General features: G+C 38.9%; 1 protein-coding gene across 1 annotated transcript; it reads right to left on the bottom strand.

Moving 5' to 3' along the window:
* Positions 1 to 1,153: 1,153 nt before the first annotated feature.
* mbip (MAP3K12 binding inhibitory protein 1) lies at positions 1,154 to 7,325 on the bottom strand. Its single transcript, XM_069152730.1, has 9 exons — positions 7,200 to 7,325; positions 6,000 to 6,116; positions 5,600 to 5,815; positions 4,903 to 4,999; positions 4,489 to 4,554; positions 4,156 to 4,314; positions 3,616 to 3,713; positions 1,653 to 1,691; positions 1,154 to 1,531 (listed from the first exon to the last, which is right to left on the bottom strand). The coding sequence occupies exons 1-9, from the start codon at positions 7,317 to 7,319 to the stop codon at positions 1,424 to 1,426; spliced, it is 1,020 nt and encodes a 339-aa protein (XP_069008831.1). The 5' UTR covers positions 7,320 to 7,325; the 3' UTR covers positions 1,154 to 1,423.
* Between the last annotated feature and the right edge of the window lie 13,670 nt (positions 7,326 to 20,995).

The following is a 20,995-nucleotide window of genomic DNA, read 5'->3' as shown; positions in this document are numbered from 1 at the left end:
GTCTTTGAAAACCAGTTTCAACTTCAGTTTAAAACTGAAACTTATCATGATCCCTTTTCAAATTTTGTGGGTTGCATAAAATCACCAAAAATTAAAATGCGTGGCTGAAGAGTGAGCCAGTGGTTGCTAATGTTTTTTGGCGCAAGACAAAAAAAGTGTCTTGTCAGGGTCACGTTTTAGATGCCCAGATGAGTTGTTAATAGTTTTACCAAAGAGACATTTCCCAAACCTCTTAAGTGTGGAACCATTGAATTGAATATTCTAGCAAAGTCATATAATAATGCCCACAGGTGACAATTGTTTGGAGTACTCTTTCTTTCGCTCATAAGTGCAAGGCTTATTTAAATAAAATCTTACATTGGTGTTTTTAGTTAAGCAAAATGATTTGAAATACTCAAACCAGATAATATAACAGTCTGTTAGATATGATTCAGTTTCAATATCAACACAACAGTCCTTCAGATTTACTCATCATGGGAAGAAAAAAACAAAAAAAAAACCACAATTACTGTTTCATCCACTCGTTCGGTTAAAGCTCTACGCGAAAGCCTTTTATGAAACATGTCGCAGTGTCAAACGCAGCAGCGTGCCATTTAATGCTGGTTTGTTGGGTCTCCGATATGTTTTCCAAACAGAGTTGCAGTAATCAGGTCATTTGTTATAATGACAACCATTAGGGGTGATCATCGTCACACAGCAGCCAGGCAGATAAATCAGGTGCTCTCGCTCTCTCTCTCTCTCTGAGTCGTCTCGGTTACACACACACACACACACACTCACCTTCCCATCGTTAGAATGGAAATGTTAAAGAGCCATTATAAATTCATGCTGAAATGTATTTCTAGTATTGTTTGAAGGTGTTGTTCCGCTTGTTGTGTTATCCATTTGAGCTGAAAATAGTAAATATTATGAATTCATTTGCAACATCTGATTTAATTCGTCAAGTTATAATTTAAGCAAAAAGATTCACCGTTTAGTGATATTTCATAGACCAAATAATCATTGATAGAAAAGAAAATCAGATTAGTTGAGAATGAAAATGATCCATAGTTACAATCTTCATTTTTACCAATAAGAGTGACCCATGGTAATCAGGTTTCACATAACATTTAACAGAAATACTTTTAAGTCGTGATTCAATTACGAGTCAAAGTTTTCGTGGAGGAAAAAAAACAACTTTATTTACAGAAGAATAATGTTTAATTAAACTATATAAAACTATTTAGAGAAATACATTTCTTTTCTATTTTGATATCCAAAGGTCTCACATCACCACGTGAAAAGTCTTTTTGTGTTTTTAACGGCATAGATGGTGAGAATGGTGCTGATTGGTTAAAAAAAAAAAAGAGGAGAAGAAACGGAGGATAGACGCTGAATGCGTCAGTAGACGTGTTGTGTTTGGAGAAGTTGGTGTGTGGCTCTATCACAGTGGACAATCTGTTCCGTATCCAGGCCCGAATTCGGTCACCCTCTTCAGTAGCGCCGCTTTTACCGCACTGATCTTCTCATCCAGCTCAGTCAGGCTGCAAGCCTGAAGGACAAAGTAGGGGAAGAAAAAAAATAATCAGCTGCTCAAAACACGATAACCTCCGCTTAGAACTTGTGAAATGAAACAAAAAAAAAACAAAAAAAAAAAGACAAAATCGACCAACCTGAGCAGGGGACGTCTTTGGTCTCTTGTGCAGGTGACTCTACAAAACAAGGACACAAGCGCACACCAGACCTTCTTAATTAGTGCACTTTCTAAACTGGCTTGAGCTTTGAGCAGCATACTGAGGTACTTGTCAGTCCCACTTCTTACTCCACTCTTAAATGTCTCTCAAGGACTGAAAGAGAATTTACTCAGAGACACGGACACAATGCAGGAGAAAGCCGCTTTGCAAAATCAAAACTTAAGCTGGAGATTTTCTCAGATCCACTTAATGAATTAAAAAAAAAAAAGAGGTGAATTTATATCATCAAAAGAGAAGACTGTGCAATGCTGCAGATCAAGGGAAACATTTAATTTTCATTGAATACTTTTTTTTTTTTTTTTAAATGGAATTTTGCCTGTATTGGAGGTTTTGACAATAGTTGGGACAGTAAACATACGAGGAGTGACGACCAGCAGAAGTCCATGGTTAAACTTGAACAGAGGACATCATTTGTGTACGACTGCTCGCCGTGATACATATTTATTTTGAATCCGCAATTCTGGCAGTAAAACCTTGTGGAATTGTTTATCTTTAAGTTGCTGCAAATTAGTAAAATGTTGGTTTTTTTTAGGGGTTTTTTTGTTGCTAAAATTGTGGGCCAACTGCGTACCGCTTTTCAGCAAACACCAAACTATAGCAAAAAAAAGAAAAAGAAAAGCAGGGGAGGAGTGGGAGACTCCGAATATAAAGGACCCCATCCTCATCAGTTTATTCAAAGACACTCAACATCTCTTGCTCTGCTCACACAAACATACAGTGAGTCAAAAGCAGATGGAGAGCGGCATACTCACAGAAGCAGCATGCTGTGCTGAGAAATAACAGTATGAAGAGACGTGCAGCATCTCAAGCACACTTAGATAACTAACACGCTGGACAGACTCCTTCAGCATGGGGAATTAGAGTCTGTGTGACTCTGCTCATGTCTGACAGGTGGGATATGAAGTCCAATAAATTACACACTGGCATCTTTTGAGTCGGCGCTTCTCTGTAAAGCAGTGAAAAGTTGTCTTCCGCGACCTACATGTTAAAGTAAATCTGACCAGAGGCGTGAATTTTTGATTCGAAATCAACTCGTGTAACTTGAGGAGTGAAACGTGTTGAAGTATCAAAGCGTAACAGAGGAGGGGAGGGGGGGAAACTCTATTAGCATCACCCAGGAACTCCTTTCAAAAAGTAGATTTTCAATTTTGAAATGATTCTTCCACCAGCGAATCAATATCCTACCTGACAATTTAGGCAGCATAGACATTAGAACTGCGAGTGTGTGAAATGGACAAACTAAGAATACTCTGGAAGAGCTTTTAGTATGAATCCTCGACTGATACAGTGTCCCCACCCCCCCGTTCCCACATACAAACACTGGAAGCCCACAGGGATGCGCATCCTGAAAACATCCTGTCGACACCCACAGAGACTCGACACTCGAAGGTCGCTGAGCAAAGCAAACTGGGTCGGTGAGGTAAAGTTAAACTCGTTGCAAAGTTGTTTATTTATTCCAACTCTCCAAATGGCGTAACTGTTGACACACACAAAACTTCACTGCAACTAGAATTCCCCCTCATTGTTATAGCTGTATACATACCACCTTTTCACCTTGTATATAACACTTAACTCTGTGATTTTTATGTAGATCAGATGAATGGCAAGTCCTGCGTAAATGTGATCAAAAGTTATTCGTTTTTAAAACAGAAATGTGTTCGTGCTCATGTAGCCTGGGCGTCTAAATTTGATACCGAATGATGGGGCATTTTCTCCTGCTAGATTGTATCGAAGCAATTTGGCCGGTGCCTTAAAAGTATGTTGTAAGAATAGCATGAGAAACAGTTGATTCTGTGATAGCTGCTACAGTGTAGACAATTTCATAACTAAGTCAACAGGAAGTGGCTTTTCTCGTATCTATTTTAAAACCGGGGGTACTCACCGTAGACAGAAAGTACTCGGGTGAGAGTCCCTCCAACTCGAGGATACGATCCTCCAGCTTCTTGAGTCTGTGGTAGACACTCGATGGGATCGGGCCCACTGAGGAGTAAGACACTTGTTGAACAGCCCAGATATGAATAACCGAACACGGCAAATTCAGATTGAGGGTGGAGATAGTTTGTAAAAAAAAAAAAAAGAAAAAAAGAAAAGAAGAATGGTCTTAACAAAAAGTAGGTCACTGCTAATCACTAAAAACTAATCATGTACACTGTATCAAGTATAAACCTCATAAAGTGTCTTATTTTTATCTTCTTATCTTGCATAAAAGCCAAAAAGAAACAATACAATAGCATCATACTGTAAAGCCATTTAAATGCTATATTTTCTATAAATTGCAATTGTAGAATTTTTTTAGTTGAAATTTTGAAAAAAGTATTTTTCAATGACGTGTGTCACTTGCAGTCATGTAAACATGACCTAAAATAGAGATGATAATTGAAGCCTTACTAGACATTATTGGATCTTTCTCCCCTCCTCTCACCTGTTGGGAGTTTCAGGTGTGTCTCGATGTTGTGTAATCTTTCTTCTATGGCTGCATTTCCACAGTCTCGTACTATCGACCCCCTCTGCTGCTCCCCAGCCTCTCCTGGGCCTCCCCCACTACGGGTCTGGGGCCCGTACGTGTTCACCACGCGTGTGACTGCCCAGCCAAACAACAGACACGCAAGGCCATGAGTCAGTGTTAACCAGAGGCGACTAAACATGTCTAACCATTTCCAAAGCATGCAGATACATAGAGGGTCCTCCAAGACAGTTACTACGGGTCATCCATCTTTAATTACAAAAATGATGGTAAATAAAGCCGTTTTCTTACCTTTTACATGGCTTTTAAAACCCGGGTAAGGAGTAAACACTGCGTCTGTTCTGGCACAGCTGTCTTCTGCAGAGGATAAAATTGATTTGAAATTGAAATTAGAATTTCCAACTGTAATTAAATATGATTAGAAGAAATGTACATATCGCCCTTGAATTACAACTACTCCCTGATTTCTATTACTGGTGTCTCACACAGGATTTGAATTTTTTTTAAAAAGGGTCCTCGGGTCTCGTGTTTTTCTGGACTGAGCGGGTTGTGTTTTGAGGCCGAGTGTGTTAGCTACTTCAGCCCCACTCTTGGAGCAGTTCAGCCTGACCTCTCGCCTGTGGAAATCAGTTCTCTCCCAAACATTGGCAATCTGTGTGCAGGCTCTCCTCTCCACCCTGCCCCCAACCTCTCTCCCATTCTCACCCTGATTGCAGTCGATCACGTTGCAGAACTCGCGCACATTGTTTTCATTGATCTCCATCTGCTTGCGTTCCATAAATGCAGATATTCTTCGCTCAATCTAGGGAGGGACAATGAAGACACAACACAGATAATAAGATACGATGGATTGATGAGCTATTGATAGGTGTGAAGAAAGCAGTGTTGTTGTTGTTTTTTTTTTTTTGCCTACTTCATGTTAATGATCCGGGGCAAAGAGGGTGCAGCAGTTTACATTACGTGCAATGAGAAATGCAGGAGGAAATTATTCCAGGTAGCCAAAAAAGTTGAATTGCTTGCCATCGTCACATGATGGAATATGAATAGCGTTTGCTTGGCTACCAAAATAAATGCACAACAGAATGGGGCCTCTTGTCCTTCATCCACATGCAATCTCAGAGTAATGAGCATCCACTTCATAATCCATCAAGGACCTGGCCCTCTCTCAAAACCCTCCAGAAATGTGGTCTGTTCTACCCCACCACAGCACTAAAGGACCCCTTATTCTCTGCCGAACTCGGCTTATTAGGTCTCCATCAAGCATTTGCTTCATCGAGGCACGTCATGTGCACATCCTCGGGAGCAATTACTTATGATTATTCATTTGCTTGACAGAGTGTAAAGAGGGCTCCAAAATGTCACTGCCAGAGAACAGCTGACAGATCTGCTGACAGAGACCAACCTCTGACTTCCCCGCTCTGATCTGAACCATGACGTCATCCGCCGCCGCCGCCGCGTTGCTCCCTGCAGCCCGCGAGTTGTGAGGATGGTGCTCAGACGGGGCAGTAGTCTGCTCTTTGACTGAAGATGAAGTGACATCATCATCGGATGCGTTGTCCTTTATAGCTGATGTATTGCCATCCGCATCCACCACTGTCTTTAGGCTTTCTGAAACCGCCTGTTTAAACGGTTAGGGCAGAAAGAACATTCTATTCAAGTAGGCAAAATAGTTAAAGACCCTTACTCACAATTATATAAAATAATGATGTCATGTCCATACTATTTTAAACATAATATAATACAATTATGCAATTTAACCAATGTAAGAATTCTACAACCTGTAAAATCTCTAAGCACTTTACCTGTAATTTAATGATATGCTCCTGCAAACAGCTGTAAACATGTGCAGCTGGAGGCGATGGAAGACTCACTGCATCAGGGTTGACTTCTATTCTCAAAGCAGCATCACCTAATTTCAGCTTCATTTCAGAAACACACAAACAAAGTTAGGGTGTCACTGCCCTGGATATTGGCATTAAGCACATTTTGCATTTCACATGAAATGACATCGTCTCAGGACCATGTACACATCTGTCTGGTAAATTGATCTAAAAATAATTGGGCTATTATATTATCAATTAGGGTTATTCATTAGTTAGTCATTTTCCAAGTAAAATGCAAATAGTTTTCTGAGGTCGGCTTCTGTAAAATATCGTTTTAAATAGCAAGTATGTTCTGCTTTTCACTGTTTTATTTCATTGCAAATGGAATATCTGTGTGTGCATTGCTTGTAGAACAAAAGCACTTTGAATTTATCCTTTTGGATTCAGTGAACATTTTTATTTTTCCAAAGTAATAAATTAGTAGTGAACGACTACTAATTTATTACTTTGGAAAAATGATGAAAGCAACTCCTACTTTACAGAATCCAGACTTGGAATCGGTGTACTAATGCAAAAGATACAGTTCGTGCACATGATGAAGCCAGAGGTGAGAGGAAATTTATACATTTTAGAAAATGCAGTGTGAAAAGAGCAAATGCTCATAATGTTTTAAATCCATTGAATACTTTAGTCCAACCAGGACAAAGGATCACCCACTGTATGCATTTGAATAATGCAAACAATATGCCGTAGCATGTGTAAATGTATGATATAGTTCTGTTAATTAAAGTTCGCAAGAATACGAGCCAGAAAATGAGCTGTGTGCGGGGTAATAATGGCGATAAAGCTGACGTGAAATTAAGATTTTGCTTAAAGAAATAAACACACCCGAACAAATGCGTAGCAGCGAACAACTCTAAATTTTATTTAAAAAAAAAAAAAATGAAAAAAAAAAAATAAAAAAAAGCAGAAAACATTAACCGCAGCTACTTGACTACATCGTGCTTTTTTAAAACATCGCCTGCATGATGGGCGAGTTATCAATGAATGAGGTGAGCAGCAGCAGCAGCAGCAGCAGCCCTGCTAACATACCAGGTTGCTAAAAACATTAGCATGAGGCTAGCTAACATCACGCACTGAAAGGACCGGAGCTACTTAGCTTAAACGAGCCAAACCAACCTCTTTCCCGAAGTCTACTAGCAGCCCCAGTATCAAATCCACGCAGTCACCGGAGCTGGACATTTTGCAGGATTCATTGGGAGGAGCGTGGTTTCCACTTAGCTTCATTGTCTCCGCCATCGCTGTTCAACGGCACCAGAAATACTGTGCGCTGATTGGCTCGAGTGCAGCCGCTGTATTTGCGTAGTAGATGACGTCAGAGGTTGCGCACGCAGGCGTGCACGCGCACAACTGTGGCTCAGCAGAGCATTTACTATCACTCTATTCCGTGTAATCCCATAGAAAAGAGTGTATTTACTAATAATTGAACCGCACTCTGGCGCGGGGTGGGTACCAGCGTTTCTACATTTGGCTAAATCGGCTCCTTATTAACAGTCCAACTTATTTTTTGAATATTTATTTTAAGTGTTTTAAGATTTAATATTTTACAATAAATTAGTTCATATTGTCATCAGACATACACACCGATCTAAAACTAATGCAGTATTATGCAACAGTGCTGTAATAAATACCTTCATGATGGTTAATGATTTTGTTTATTTAGAGAGGAGTTAATTTAGTTGTATGATCATTTTGGAAGATGTTAATCAATTTTCATTGATATATAAACAGGAAGGACAATATAATAGACACATGTGGTGGTATTTAATATATAGTATTATATTACATAATTAAAAAAAATAGTACTATATTCACAGCAAAATGTCATTGCATCAAACATAAAAGTTCTCTGTGCATAATGGCCCCTGTCAGTGTTATATTGTGCTGGGTATTATTGAATTACTAGTATTGCTGATATGTTATGTAAGCAGCATTTATGTCTTGCAGCTGGTCGAGTTGGTGATATTTTGAACATCTAAAAATATCATCTTTTATGAACTGATTATGTAGGTTGTGTGTAAAATATTTATCTGCAAAGCCTGCAATCGTGCCCAACCTATGGAACAAATTACCAACAGTTCAAAGACATGCCTTGTATTTGACATTTACTTTTAAAAGCAAGCTATAATTCCTTTTTAATTTTTGTGTATTCATTTTCAGATTTATATCTTGATTATCACTGAATATGCTTATGTGATCAGACTTACTTTTTTATAATGCTTAAACATATGGAAAGCACTTTGAAACCGCCCTGCGCATTAATTCTACCAGATAAATAAATGTGCATTACGTTGCAGTAGAGAAATAAAAGGAATGTACAATGTTTCCGGTAATGTTTATTATTAGGAGACGCTTTGGTAGAAAAAAAAAATTGTTCTCATGAGAAGTTAAAAAAAACCAACAACAACACAGTGTTACTGGTGCACAAATACACACGGTTCTTACTATATGGCATTTAGTAACTGGTGAAATGCGAGATGAATGACCCTTGAAGAAGAAAATTGTCCTGTCGCTGTTCAAGTGAGCAGAATTACACATGAATCAACTGCATAATAGAACTGGTATATTCACTGTTGTTCAGGGTTCTCACTCTGATTTATATCTGCAGTTAAGTAAGAAACAATCAGAAATGGCTCCCCGTTGGCTGGCCTGACTCAAATGTGAGACGTGTAGCTGCATTTAACTGTATTCTCCATCACTTACTTTTGTAACAGGAGAAAGAATGGTCACTCAATTGTCCCTCTGACCACGGTGAGCTGTGCAGCAGGGCATTGGGATGGGAACCTGGCTACAATGGCGTATTTTTCTGAGTTGAGTGACTGTGGGAAAATCTCCTTCCTCTATTCAGACATTTTTCCCTTCTTTTCATATAATGAGGAGAGAGACTGATGAAGGCAACAACAGGAAAAGAACAATTACAGGCAAAGAGAAGGCACAACCACTCAGAACTCAATAATGCTCTTTAGAAGGGTTAATCATTTTAGGAAGGGGTCTGAAGACCAGCCTTTTTAGTTTAATTCATCTCTGGGGTGATATTTTCCCCCCCAAAACAGGAAGGGAACTGTAACACTTGACATGGTTTGACATGCTGAGCCATTGCTGAATGTTCCCACACAGCAAGGAGCTCAGAAATTAAAAAACTGCTCATTTAATTTGGCTGGCTGCAGACCCAAGAATTGGGATTTTCTTTCTTTTTAACTAACAAGAGTTGTGATTCATATAAGCCGCCGCCCCCCCACTGCACCCCCCCCCCTCCCCCCAAAAAAGTTTTCAAAGAAGCATTTATATCATTAACTACCAGTTGAGATGTCATTAAAACTGTCCCTTAAAAGTAAAATTTACACTCAAAATTTTACACAAATAACTAACTAACTTTAGGTAGTTTAATTTATACCAATGCATCATATTTTGTTATTAGCTGTGAAATAACTAGGGAAATAAGTGAAGTAGCACAAAATGACAATACTTGTACAATACTTCTAAGACTGAGTGCACCTCAAAACATTGTAAAAAGTAACTTTCAAACTAAAAAAAAAGGGGAAAAAAGATGTTTAATGTTTTGTCTTTTTGTTTTCTCAAAGTTATGAAATCATAACGGCAAAGGAACAGCTGCAAATTAAAAATAAGTTTTCCATGTGACTTTACTTCTAAACTTGTACACACAAAAAGCGAGCAGAGATTTGTAAGTGCTTATTAATTTATTTATCAACAATTATAACTTGTGCAAACAGTTGATGAATAATAGCACACTATAACATAGTTGTAATCATATCAAAATACATATAATTACACACAAACACGTTAAATAATCACGTACAAAAATGCGTTTGCAACCACAAACATAAAGCATAGGAAAATAGTGGTTTTATAGTTTCCTATATTTAACCATGAGGGTTTTTTTTTAAACTAGATTCAGAAAAACGCAAGTAGACAATAAACCATTTCTTAGTGTTTACTGCCTTAGGCTAAAATCGTTACTAAGGTTCATTAGTGGTCCTCTGTGCAACTTAACGACATTTTTTTGTATTCTTTATTATTATTATTCCTGTCTTGCCAGGGAGAGAGACTTTGTTTCATACAGGAAACAAGGTGGTGCTGGTGGTGCTGGTGGTGGAGGGAAGCGAGTGAAGAGGGATTGTTGCTGCCTCTTGCCTCAGTCACATCAGCCACCTGCAGGAAAGTAAAAAAAAAAAAAAGGTCTGGTTTTGAGCCCGTCTGCTCCTCGGTGGCAGATGATGTTGACAGAGCATGAGACAGAGTAAAGGCCAGTCAGGAGGTTCAGGAGAAAGAAGGCAGCACAATGCAGAGAGCCAAGTGGATGGCAGTGGGAAGGTTTTGTCTCGTTTTACTGTGAGAGGAATAATTAAATGTATTCCTTTCTTGTGGGCTTGGGAGTGAGCTTCCCTTGGTTTAAAATACTTGTCATTAAGATATCACAGTGGAAGAAATTGTAAAATGTGCCGAAATGTTTGTTTATTTGTTTTGTTGCCGCTTAACATGAGTCCGGCCTTGCTATTGAATGTGAGAGACTACTTTGCACAGCGGTACTTTGAGTTAAAAGCTAATGCTAATATCAGCATGTCAACACTCTACTAACAATGACGGGTGCAAATATATTAATCTTTAGAAGGCTTAACATTAGCATATTAAAACTTGGACTGTTGCAAATGTTTTTAGTTTTGCAAGAATTGGGCAATAAACCAACATGTTAGACAAATAAAAAGTTAAATGCTTACTAAAGTTGTAACAGTTTATCCTGAGGGAGGCCATGACTTCATGACCTAATTTTTATTTGCAGCATTTCAGTCAAAATCATAAATGGTCACGGGAGGTGCCAACTCCATAACCCCAGTGAGACACTGAACCATCTCACCTTGTTGCCAAGGCTTTTTACTCTGTAGTTTCTTACTTTGGTGCATTAGCGTTGTATACATGGTGTTATAATAGATGTATTTCAAAATGACAACAAAAAAGCCAATCATAGAGGGTCCTGCAGTAAAGTCAGAAATCTCCAAAGTTCACTCTTGTCCAAAATATTTGATCTTTGTTTTCATGCTAACGTTGGCTACTTATCAGTAAGTATCACTCAGAAGGCTGTTAGTTTGGTTACTAAACTCAGGGAGGTATTGGCGAACTGAAAGTTCGACCCACTGCTGCTATATAAAAAAGTGAAGGGGTTCAGCAAAGTTATCACAAATTCATTGAGGGATATCCATTGATGTCAATGTCATGGTGGCACTACTGTGAAAGTAGGGGGAGCAAAAGTAAATAGAATTCCTTTTCGAGACCATCAAAATCTGTGCACATTTTTTTTTTTTTTTTCAACCATCCGGGAAATGGTTGAGATCAAAAGATGTTGCAATGCCACTAGTGTGCCTTGACAGAACACAGACCAAAGAGGACAAAAAAAAATGTATTCAGTGATTTTACTGCTCATTTTACACAGCGGCAAACCCAGCTCTACCAAACTCTCAATGAGTTAATGTGATGGGGAAAATACCACTCTCCTGTGTAATGCAGTCTCCACTGAAAGTTAGGCACAAGGGTAGGCAGGCAGGTTATTGCTTTAAGCCACTTGTGACTGTGAAGAGCATTAATGATATGGACAAAGTGCTAAGGATCCTCATAAAGTTATTAGCTGGCTTTTACCGCCGCACACCGCTGCTCCTGCTACATTTCCAATCAGTGAGAGGAAGATGCAAGTGTGCCAGCGCTCTAGCCTTTCCATGTGCATTCGCTTAATCAGCTTAATCAGCTTGATACAGGTTCCTTCGCACGTATGGGGCAACTCAAGAGGTCTCGTGGTTGACCTATGTTCAGATGGGTTTCCATTATATATGCCTTTGGTTGTCTGTAAAATATATGTTTTTGAGTCATCTCGTATCCGACAAGACCACGTAACACATCAAACAACTGGCAAAAAATAATGCAGCAAAATTTAAAGCAGCAGTTGTGAAAGAAAACACTCCCACCATCAGGTCCAATTAGCTGTTCTGTAGCAAACAAAAACATTTTATTTATACATCTAACTGTTCAATTGTGATTTCTATAAATTTGAACTCCGGGCATACAATTGTACGTTTCTAAACTTTTTCTCCACTTAGTTACAGCTGTAAACGTAGTGGCCTTTTATAATAGACATTTAGATTGAATCTGCTATAATTTATAATTTTACAGAAACAATGGATCAAATATTGTAAGTATGTGAAAGGCGTAACTTGTGGTGATGATCAGCTTATTACATTCCACAATTTTACCTCTTTGGTTCACTCTCCCATTAGAGTGGTTTCAAGCAGCAGCTGGCAGCGGTTTTCAGGGAAAAGCCTTGTATTCTCCCTGCTCACCACTAGGTGGCAGACAGACAAAGTTAGCGACTAGCTAGTAAACAGAAGTGGCTTTTCAACTGCTTGGTAGGTTCAACTCAACTCCTCTTTTTTGGTTTTCCATCGGGCAACCTCCTGGTACATGTTTTGGTATCTCTTCTGTCAGGGTTTCAAGTGAGCTCAGCTTTCTATTTTGTATTTACCGTAGTACTCGATTATTGGCAGCCTGTCGAAGCATACCATGGTCAATTTAGGGATTACAAATGTTCCTCTGTTTTTTCCTTGCTACGTCACTGTGACAACTAGATACACTGAGCTGCTACTATCTGCAGTGAAAAATGAAATTCTGAAAAGTACGTGATACCAAAACCACGTTCCTGGAAAGAGGCAACGTGGAGCATTTAGCAGCTTAAGAAGCGGAGGAGGGTGGTGGAGACCAAAACAGAGCAAAAATAAGTTTTGGACTTACATTAATTAGGTAGCCAGAAATACAACTCCAAATTAATTGAAAAATAAATTCTATCTGTTGAATGCTGAAATGAACATTTGCTAATAAGTTTGACATTAACTTAAAAGGTGACTATATATTGCTGTGTTCATATTTGGTTCCTGCTGCCCCCCAAAAAGCAGTTAACACAAGATTTAGATTTTTTTTTTTTTTAAGACGTATAGGTTGTAATCGTAGGAATAAACTATTGATGTCATTAACCCACCCCCCAATTTTTTTTTTTTTTTTTTTTCAGAAATATTATATAGGACCTGGCTTCTTTGTTGTTAGTTTGATTCAGCTCCGACTACAACTGTAATTAAATGAAGTGGTGTAAAAGTAAAGTTGCACAAATACAAGTAAAAATTTTAATCAGTACTGTACTGAAGTAAATGTACTTGGTTACATCCCACCACCGGTCCGCTCTCACCTTTTTAGGTAAAAAAAATAACCAAGTTACCAGAGACAACTTACTCCTCCAACATTGTCCTCCATGCAGCTGAGACTGTAACCAGCAGAGCCCAAATGGCTGAAGTGAAGTGCAGTGAGTCAGAGTGCTCCAATCACTCAGCAGTCTTTCCCTGAGTGGCTGTATGTTGATAGTTCCCTTGTTATTACATCCTCAGTCAGAACTATGGAGACCCATCTGAATCGTGGCTGTCTGCCAGCTCCATATACGGAGCGAGGCATATGAGATTTTTGGAATGGATAATGATAAACAAATGATAAGTGAAAGTGATGTTGTCGTCCGTGATGAAAGAGTGGCAGTAGCAGTAGTGTTAGTTTAAACACGGAAAGTATCCACTTCAAAGCATTTGGCAGAAGTATTCAAATATTTTTGCTAAACAATACCAGAATGTAAAACTGCTCCCTCCCATTATAATGTACTGACAGCATCAAAAGGAAAAGTATTCATTATTCAGCAGAATAACTCCTATCAGATTGGTATAATTTTTCTGGCCAACATTTGAATGTTTTAACTGATTGAGGTGGACCTAATTTAAATGATTTTAGATCTTGCTGGATAGTTGAATGTTAAAATTTTCCATATTTTATTATTTGATAATTTATTATTACTTTAACTGCCCAGTTTATAGGTAATAAATTGTTTATAATATAATGTAAATATAAAGACAAGAGCAAGTCTCTATAGATGCTTATCAGAAAGAGTAAAGTTCTTTACAAACACAACAATAAAAACTACACAAACTTAAAACTCTATCAATGTGTCCTATAAACTATTTATTAAATATATAAGCGCCAAACATACAGGTTATACCGGAATTTTTGCTTCTGAAATGTAGTAAGATAGAAATATAAAGTAAAAGTAAACAACTTAAAAATGGCATATGGGCTTCTTATCTCTCCTTTGTACTTGTTATGGGGATAAATCCTGCTGAATCTTTAAACTGCTGCGTAACAAATAACACTAATGTAAAATTTGACATAAAGATTGTGAATATTTAAATCTTCACTTCGTTCCCAGACAATCCACCAAACCTCAGTCTGTAAATCCGTCTCTCGGTGGCCCTACGAATACATCTTGCCATGTTACTCCCCATTTCATGACACGGTCCCTGCCCCCACCTTCAGCTGACTGCACCTGTCACCTGGGGGCCTCTGCCTACATTCAGGATCAATTTACATAACCTCATTTAGCAGTTCACAAATCAGAGCCATTAAGAGCTACTAAAAGGAACCAAGGGTTCTAATTTAGCTTGCCTTTCACAGTGGGAAAATTGTTCGGTTGAGGCCGACAAATAAAGATTCAGGTCTTGGCTTTGATTGTTGATTGTGATGGTAAATGTACAGATGATTAGAACAGATTTTCCCCCTGTATTGATTTCCTGCCAAAACACAGCAGGCACTGGTCCTCCTCTGGGAAAACCACAGGAAGAAGGTGAGCGCGTTGCAGACATTGATATGTACATGTATTAAGGTTTTTAAGTTTAAAGTGTTTAATAGAGTCATAAAACTGCAGTGTTTTTCTGCATGGCCGGAGGTGCTTTTAAATGTATTACCATATATTATATATATCAGAAAAAAAAAGATGTTATGAATTGAAACACCAGATAGATTCCTGAACAAAAAACTGACAAGTAATCAATGCTAAATTGAATATAACAGTTTATTTACAGTAACTTAACCCTGTAATTTTTTATTTCTCTATGCACATTTAGACGTTATACCTCAAACGACGAGCCGCACAATAATTTGAAGACTTGCTCAAGACTCAAATGCCTTTATTTACATCTGTGTGGCGGTGTGACAGGAGCAAAACCAATTCAGAGGCGTGAAAAGCTGCAGTCAAGAGCTGAAAAATTATTTTCAATCTGCATTCAATTTGGCAAAGATGGGGCTCATAGAATAAAGAGGCTGATTCAGATTCCCACTTGTTCGCCACTAAACTTGGTTGTACCGCATTGTGAACGTGTGCTTTTTTTAGGGGGCATTTTTTTTTGGGGGGGGGGGGTGGAAATCATGTTTAATTAATCAACAAATCAGCACTCTTCTCGCCAACATTCCCGGCCCATATGTTTGCACTTCAGGCTGTAGGGTAAGGAGGAGGCTCTGCGTGAGATGCATCCAGCCGCCTACAGATTTTGTCTACTGCTGTTGCAAAATGTGATTGCATAACATCAGCCATCGGCAGGCAGATAAGAGCTGCAACAACAGTGGGCCCATAGAGTTGGCAAGGTTTAGACCATGTGTGCTGAAAAGACCCAGACGCATGCATTGACTGTATAAAAGCTTTAGGGGTCAAGTCACACAAAAATGAAAATGTTTATGAGGTGTGATTCAGTGAAGTGGCTGTGTCCAGCTTTGGTCCAGCTCGTTTTTAGTCGTTTCACTTGAGGATAATTTATTACAAGTGTGCAGAGCAGGTCGATGTGGGGGTTGGGATTTAACAGAATGGTGCTTGAAAATGCTATAGCAACCAACAAGAGGTTGTGGGCCTTTGGTAAAAGCAACTCGGATTGTGTAAAAAGGAGATAAGATAGCATACTGATCGGGAGGGTGAAACATGGTGTTTTAGCATAACACTCAGTTAAACAACAGAGTTCAGGCTGCTTCTTTTTTTTTTCAGTTACAAGTAGGCAGAAAGTAAACTAAATGAGTGGAAATATGTTGCAAAAATGTCTTTTTGATTCTAGTTTTTGAGTTAAAATGAACTCCAGTGTGACTTTCAGACAATTTTAACTCAGTTTATCAGATGGACAGTTTGATTTAATCTCAGTTTTTTTTTCTTCTTTTTCTTTTTCTTCTTCTAAAATAAAAAGAAGTCCCAGCCTGAGTGAGATTAAATCCTTAAAAAAGGACTTGGACGCCAGCCAGTGTCTTGTCCATCACTCCTTAAAAAAAAATAAAAAGGAAAAGGGGGAGACAACTGTTGTTGCTGTGTAGTCTAGACGAATTACTTTTAATGAACATGTAATTAATGGAAATAGACTGAACGGTTTCAAGGCAAACAACGATTCTAATTGATTTGCATTTTCCTTTTTTTGGGGGTCCCTCCGATTCCCTTTGTCAGCCGTCTCTATTGATTACCCTCCGTGTGTATCGCTCCGCATGTGTTTTCCTTCATTAAGAGATAACGGGTTCCTGATTACTCCCATCCCCGGGTTTAATGTTGCTTAATGTCTACTTTGTTCCCGTGTCATGTCGGAGGGCAGAGAGAATAACGAGAGAGTGGGTGGGCCGTGATTGGCCCGCAGTAAGGCAATAGTGTGTTTAGGACGCCGGCTGCAAGGGGATCAGTGGAGAGGTTAGAAAAGCAGAACCTTTTGGGCTTGGCTGAAGCGCAGCATGTGGCCTCCGAGTCCGATTCAGCCTCACTTACATCGCTGTTTTTCTGTTAAACTGCCATTTTACTATCAACACCTGACACCGCTATATTGAGCCGCCTGTCAGCCTGACATCCCCGAGATGTGCTTTGGAGGCTTTCTGACCGAGTGTTTAACATAAATGTGCCTCCATCGTCGGGGATTAGGATATAAGCCCCTATTCTGTCGATTTCCGTTCATTTAGCCTGTAAATTGACCAAGTAAGAAATCACATAGGCTACATCCTACTGAGCAATTCAGCCACCGGAATAACATACAGTGACAATTGGCCCAAAAGGAGAACTACCGCGTTATGTGAACAGAATTGCATGTTAGCTAATTGTTAATTTAAGCGGCTCGCAGTGGCTAATTATGTCGGCACAGCCAAGCCATTAGCATGATGGACCAGCCACCTGCCTGAAGGCGCTGCCAGGGCAAACTATATAATTACTGAACAGCAGTGGGGCAATTTTTGACTGTCGCCCCTTTTGTGTCACATGAATTCCTCCTAATGACATATTTCATTAGGGGGGGTAAATATCACCCCTCCTCCTGGCTGCCCGAACAAAACATGCACGTCTCAACAGGTCCTAATATACAGGACCTATTTACATCCACCTCCACCCCGTGTTTTTTTATTAACCTGTAGTTATGTGCGTCGTTACTGTGAGTTAAATGGAGAGTCGTGCCTTTTCACAGCTCGGCACAGGCTGTGCTCCGGTTCAAATGGACCAGTGCTTTTTCTTAAAGTGATTGCAGCGTGAACTCATTAAGCTGTCAAATGTTCCAGCTTTGGGATCTTGATTGCTTATTGTGTAGCAACATTCAAGGAATTTTTTTTTTTTTTTTTCCTCCCTATTCTGCAAAGAGACTACCCCACTTATCACTGTGACTGGAGAATGGCCTGACTATGGTGGACTACAGGATTTGGAAGGGTTTTCTAAAGTTTCCCCACGTTGCATGTGTCAAGTTTAATTTATTTATTTCAGCAAAGACTCGAAAACAAGAGCAACTATTCTACCATGTCGTTTTCAGCTTGCACATTTAGCTACGCAAACGTGGCAAACCAGCCACCACACTATAGAGTATCTGTAGTAGTTTTATATGCACACATATGATTGGTAAAAATGTAAAAGTTCTAGCCACAAAATCTGCTTAAAGTAGAAAATTTATACTCAGATCAGTATAGTTCTGTTGTGTAGGCCATTATTATTATTTATTTATTTGGATAGCAATGTATTAATTGGTAAGAGTGGTCAAGACACATAGGATATCATTTGAACTACAATTAGAGGAACTTTACTTACTTTATTAAGCAGCTATAGATATTCAGCTATTTCCTGTGGAAATGCACTGGAGTAGAATTATAAAGTCAAGCACGACTTTAAAATTTGTACTTGAGTAGCCTATTACTACCCGAGTAAATGCGCTGAGTTGCTTTCCACCACTGCTCTTATATTCTGCCAGGAATGATAAACATAGGCTACTTTTTCTGGGTTAATTCCTCTCAGAATATCGCTATATATTTAAAAAGTGCTCTCGTGTTTATGGCATAGAAATCCATTTAAATTCCCTTTAGGTCTTACCATTTGAAAGGGATAGCCTTGGACTATTCAGACCTTCATTAAATGGAGAAGTTATTGCTGCATGGTCTATAGAGCGAGCAGCGGCACCCGGGTCGGTCTGGAGGGTCTGGTGTTAACGGGGTTAGTGATGGCTCGTTGGTTTCTAAAGGACTCCTGCTGGTACTGTACACAGACATGACAACTCCGCTTTAGTTGGGTCTCCTTTAATTGGCGTGTTTAACGGGAGCCCGTGCGCGCGCGCACACACACACACACACACACACACACACACACACACACACATATAGGGAGAGGGACACGTGCACATTAAGGCGTGCGTGCGCGCATAAATGCTCACGTGTTCTTGAATTTCTGTCCTGACGAGGACCTTCAACACAGCACCGTATTCAGGTTTTAGCCCAAGATTTGTAGGCTCAACTAGCCTATTTCTAATCAAGATTTTTATAGAAATCTTAACTAACCTTTGAATACGTGTATGAGTTTGCGGAGACAGGAAACAAATAAATGTTTGTGTTGGATGAACACCAAAGACACGACACTTTTGAAAGTTTGGAGAATTTGAAAGAACTGCCAATAAAACTAGCGTGTAACATGTCATGAGACTGGGATTGATAAGTGTTTGTAGAATTAAAAACAAATAAATGAGGTTGTTTTTTGGAGGTAATGACAAGTTTACACCCCGAGGTAGCCTTGCAGTGTTTACAGGATGCAATTATGAAATAAACTCATGGTGGGACTGGTGGGAAAATCTGAAAAACACAAACCCCAACTTTTGAAAGTTGGAAAAAAAATGTGAATAGATTTCATATTTGGATTAAACTAAAACTTAACATCTTTTTTGTAGGTGTATTATTTCGATTTGTTTTCCTTTTTTAAAGCGTTAAGTGGATGAATTAGTTTAAAAAAAATCTTAAATACCTTAATCTGAAACCTAACCTGGGTCTTGTAAAGACAAAAATAAGACAACGCTGAACTGAAAGAGGGTGATATACATTATACGCACATGCATTAGCTTACTGGACACAGCTAGGAAAGTCCTTCATTAGTTTGGATGTGGAGAGCTTAGAAACTGACTGAAAAGTTTTGAGCATGACTGCCATGCGCAGCCTCGCCTATTTATTTTTGCGCATAAATAATGTTTGATTTGATGCATCACGCTTACAATTTGCCATATTATGAACAACATGTTACTCTGTAAATGTAACAGACTTCTCTTTCACTTTGAGTAATTATGTCATTGATGATGTTAAAGCCAAACAAATAAACTTGTCTACTGTAACACGATTAATTTGTGGGTGTGTGCTGGTGTTTGGACCTTGCATGGATAAGGGTGGTGGGTGTGAAGGTCAGCACTCCTTTGCAGGTCTATATCTTTACATAACTCCTCATCATGCAGTGATTGCTATTCTATGGCCACCTTTAAGCGATTCAGTCACGCTTAGAGGGATTTTAAATCCCTCTCTGCCCCATCTACGTGCTGTTCCACACACTGCTGAAGCTATAAAGACATTTTAATGTCTGTTTCACTGTAAATTTAACTTCTATGCAGATGATACTCTGTTTATAAAACCTATTATCTTAATGAACAAATTCATTGTATGTAGAGCAAGATGAAACAAGGTCTAGAAGGTTTGTTCAAATAATTAGAAAACACATCTCTTTCTTTTAAAACAGGAGTAGACGAGCAGGTCACTAAATACGGTTCTTCCAAACAATTGTTTGTGATTTTAAATGTTTGGGTTGACTCAAAAACTAGCATCAAATAGAGGTATGTGCTGGGCAACATTGTTAGAAGCAGGTGTGCTACCTATATGCCCAATTAAATCTTCCAATTTAATACCAAATGAAAGAACCAGTCAATAATGGAAAACAAATATTTAGAAAAATCCGTTTCTTATGCAAAATTTTTCTTCTATTTACGTATATAACAATCTTGCACACTCCACTGTCAATTGCTTTTACTAACATCATTCAAACTATTTATGTCTGTCTTGGAAACTTACTCATTTGTCTTCCTCTTATTTTGAGTTTAGTATTTTCTGCAGTTTAGAAGTTTGGTTTTTTTTCTTCTGCAATCTGAGGTGATTCTGCAGCACAGGTCACAAATACATAATCAGCTATTCATTGATAAGTTCAATAGACCTTTTCTGGGTCATTGTGGTCCCTGAAGGCACTGTATATATTCATTTAAATAGTAATACAATTTCAGGAGATTTTCTTCCTTTATATCTTACAGTTGCAACAGTAGGGCTCAGTGATAACATCCAGTCTAAAGGTATCAAAGTTAAACCTCTGAAAGTCTGTCCTCCTCTTGTGTCCTCGAGTCAGACTTTGAGCCCCTGCTATCCACTATAAAGACCTTCATGTCAAAAATCACAAGCACATCTATTTGCAAGTTCTCTGGCATTTTAGACTGAGTATGAAGTCCATTCAGTATTCAATTGAAAAATCGTGTGATTTGTGCCGGGGGTTTTTTTCCGCCCATACAGCATTATTAAAAAGAGGAGAAATTGCAGTGAGTCCCAGAGAAATTTTCTTCAAAAGAAACAAAGACAAATGAACACAGAAGATGTATAAAATGCACTCTGTTCGTCAGAGGGAGGGAGAGAGAAAAGACTCCACTCAGCGAGCTCTGAATGCTGCATTTCATGCCTGCAACAATTATGCTGAAAGGTCAAGTATTACAGCATCTTGT

Source organism: Embiotoca jacksoni, unplaced genomic scaffold (genome assembly GCF_022577435.1).
Source record: "Embiotoca jacksoni isolate LCO1_2020_lvr unplaced genomic scaffold, fEmbJac1.0.p SCAF_18, whole genome shotgun sequence".
In the NCBI taxonomy this organism is placed as follows: domain Eukaryota; kingdom Metazoa; phylum Chordata; class Actinopteri; family Embiotocidae; genus Embiotoca; species Embiotoca jacksoni.
This window is presented reverse-complemented; position numbering and strand designations above follow the sequence as displayed.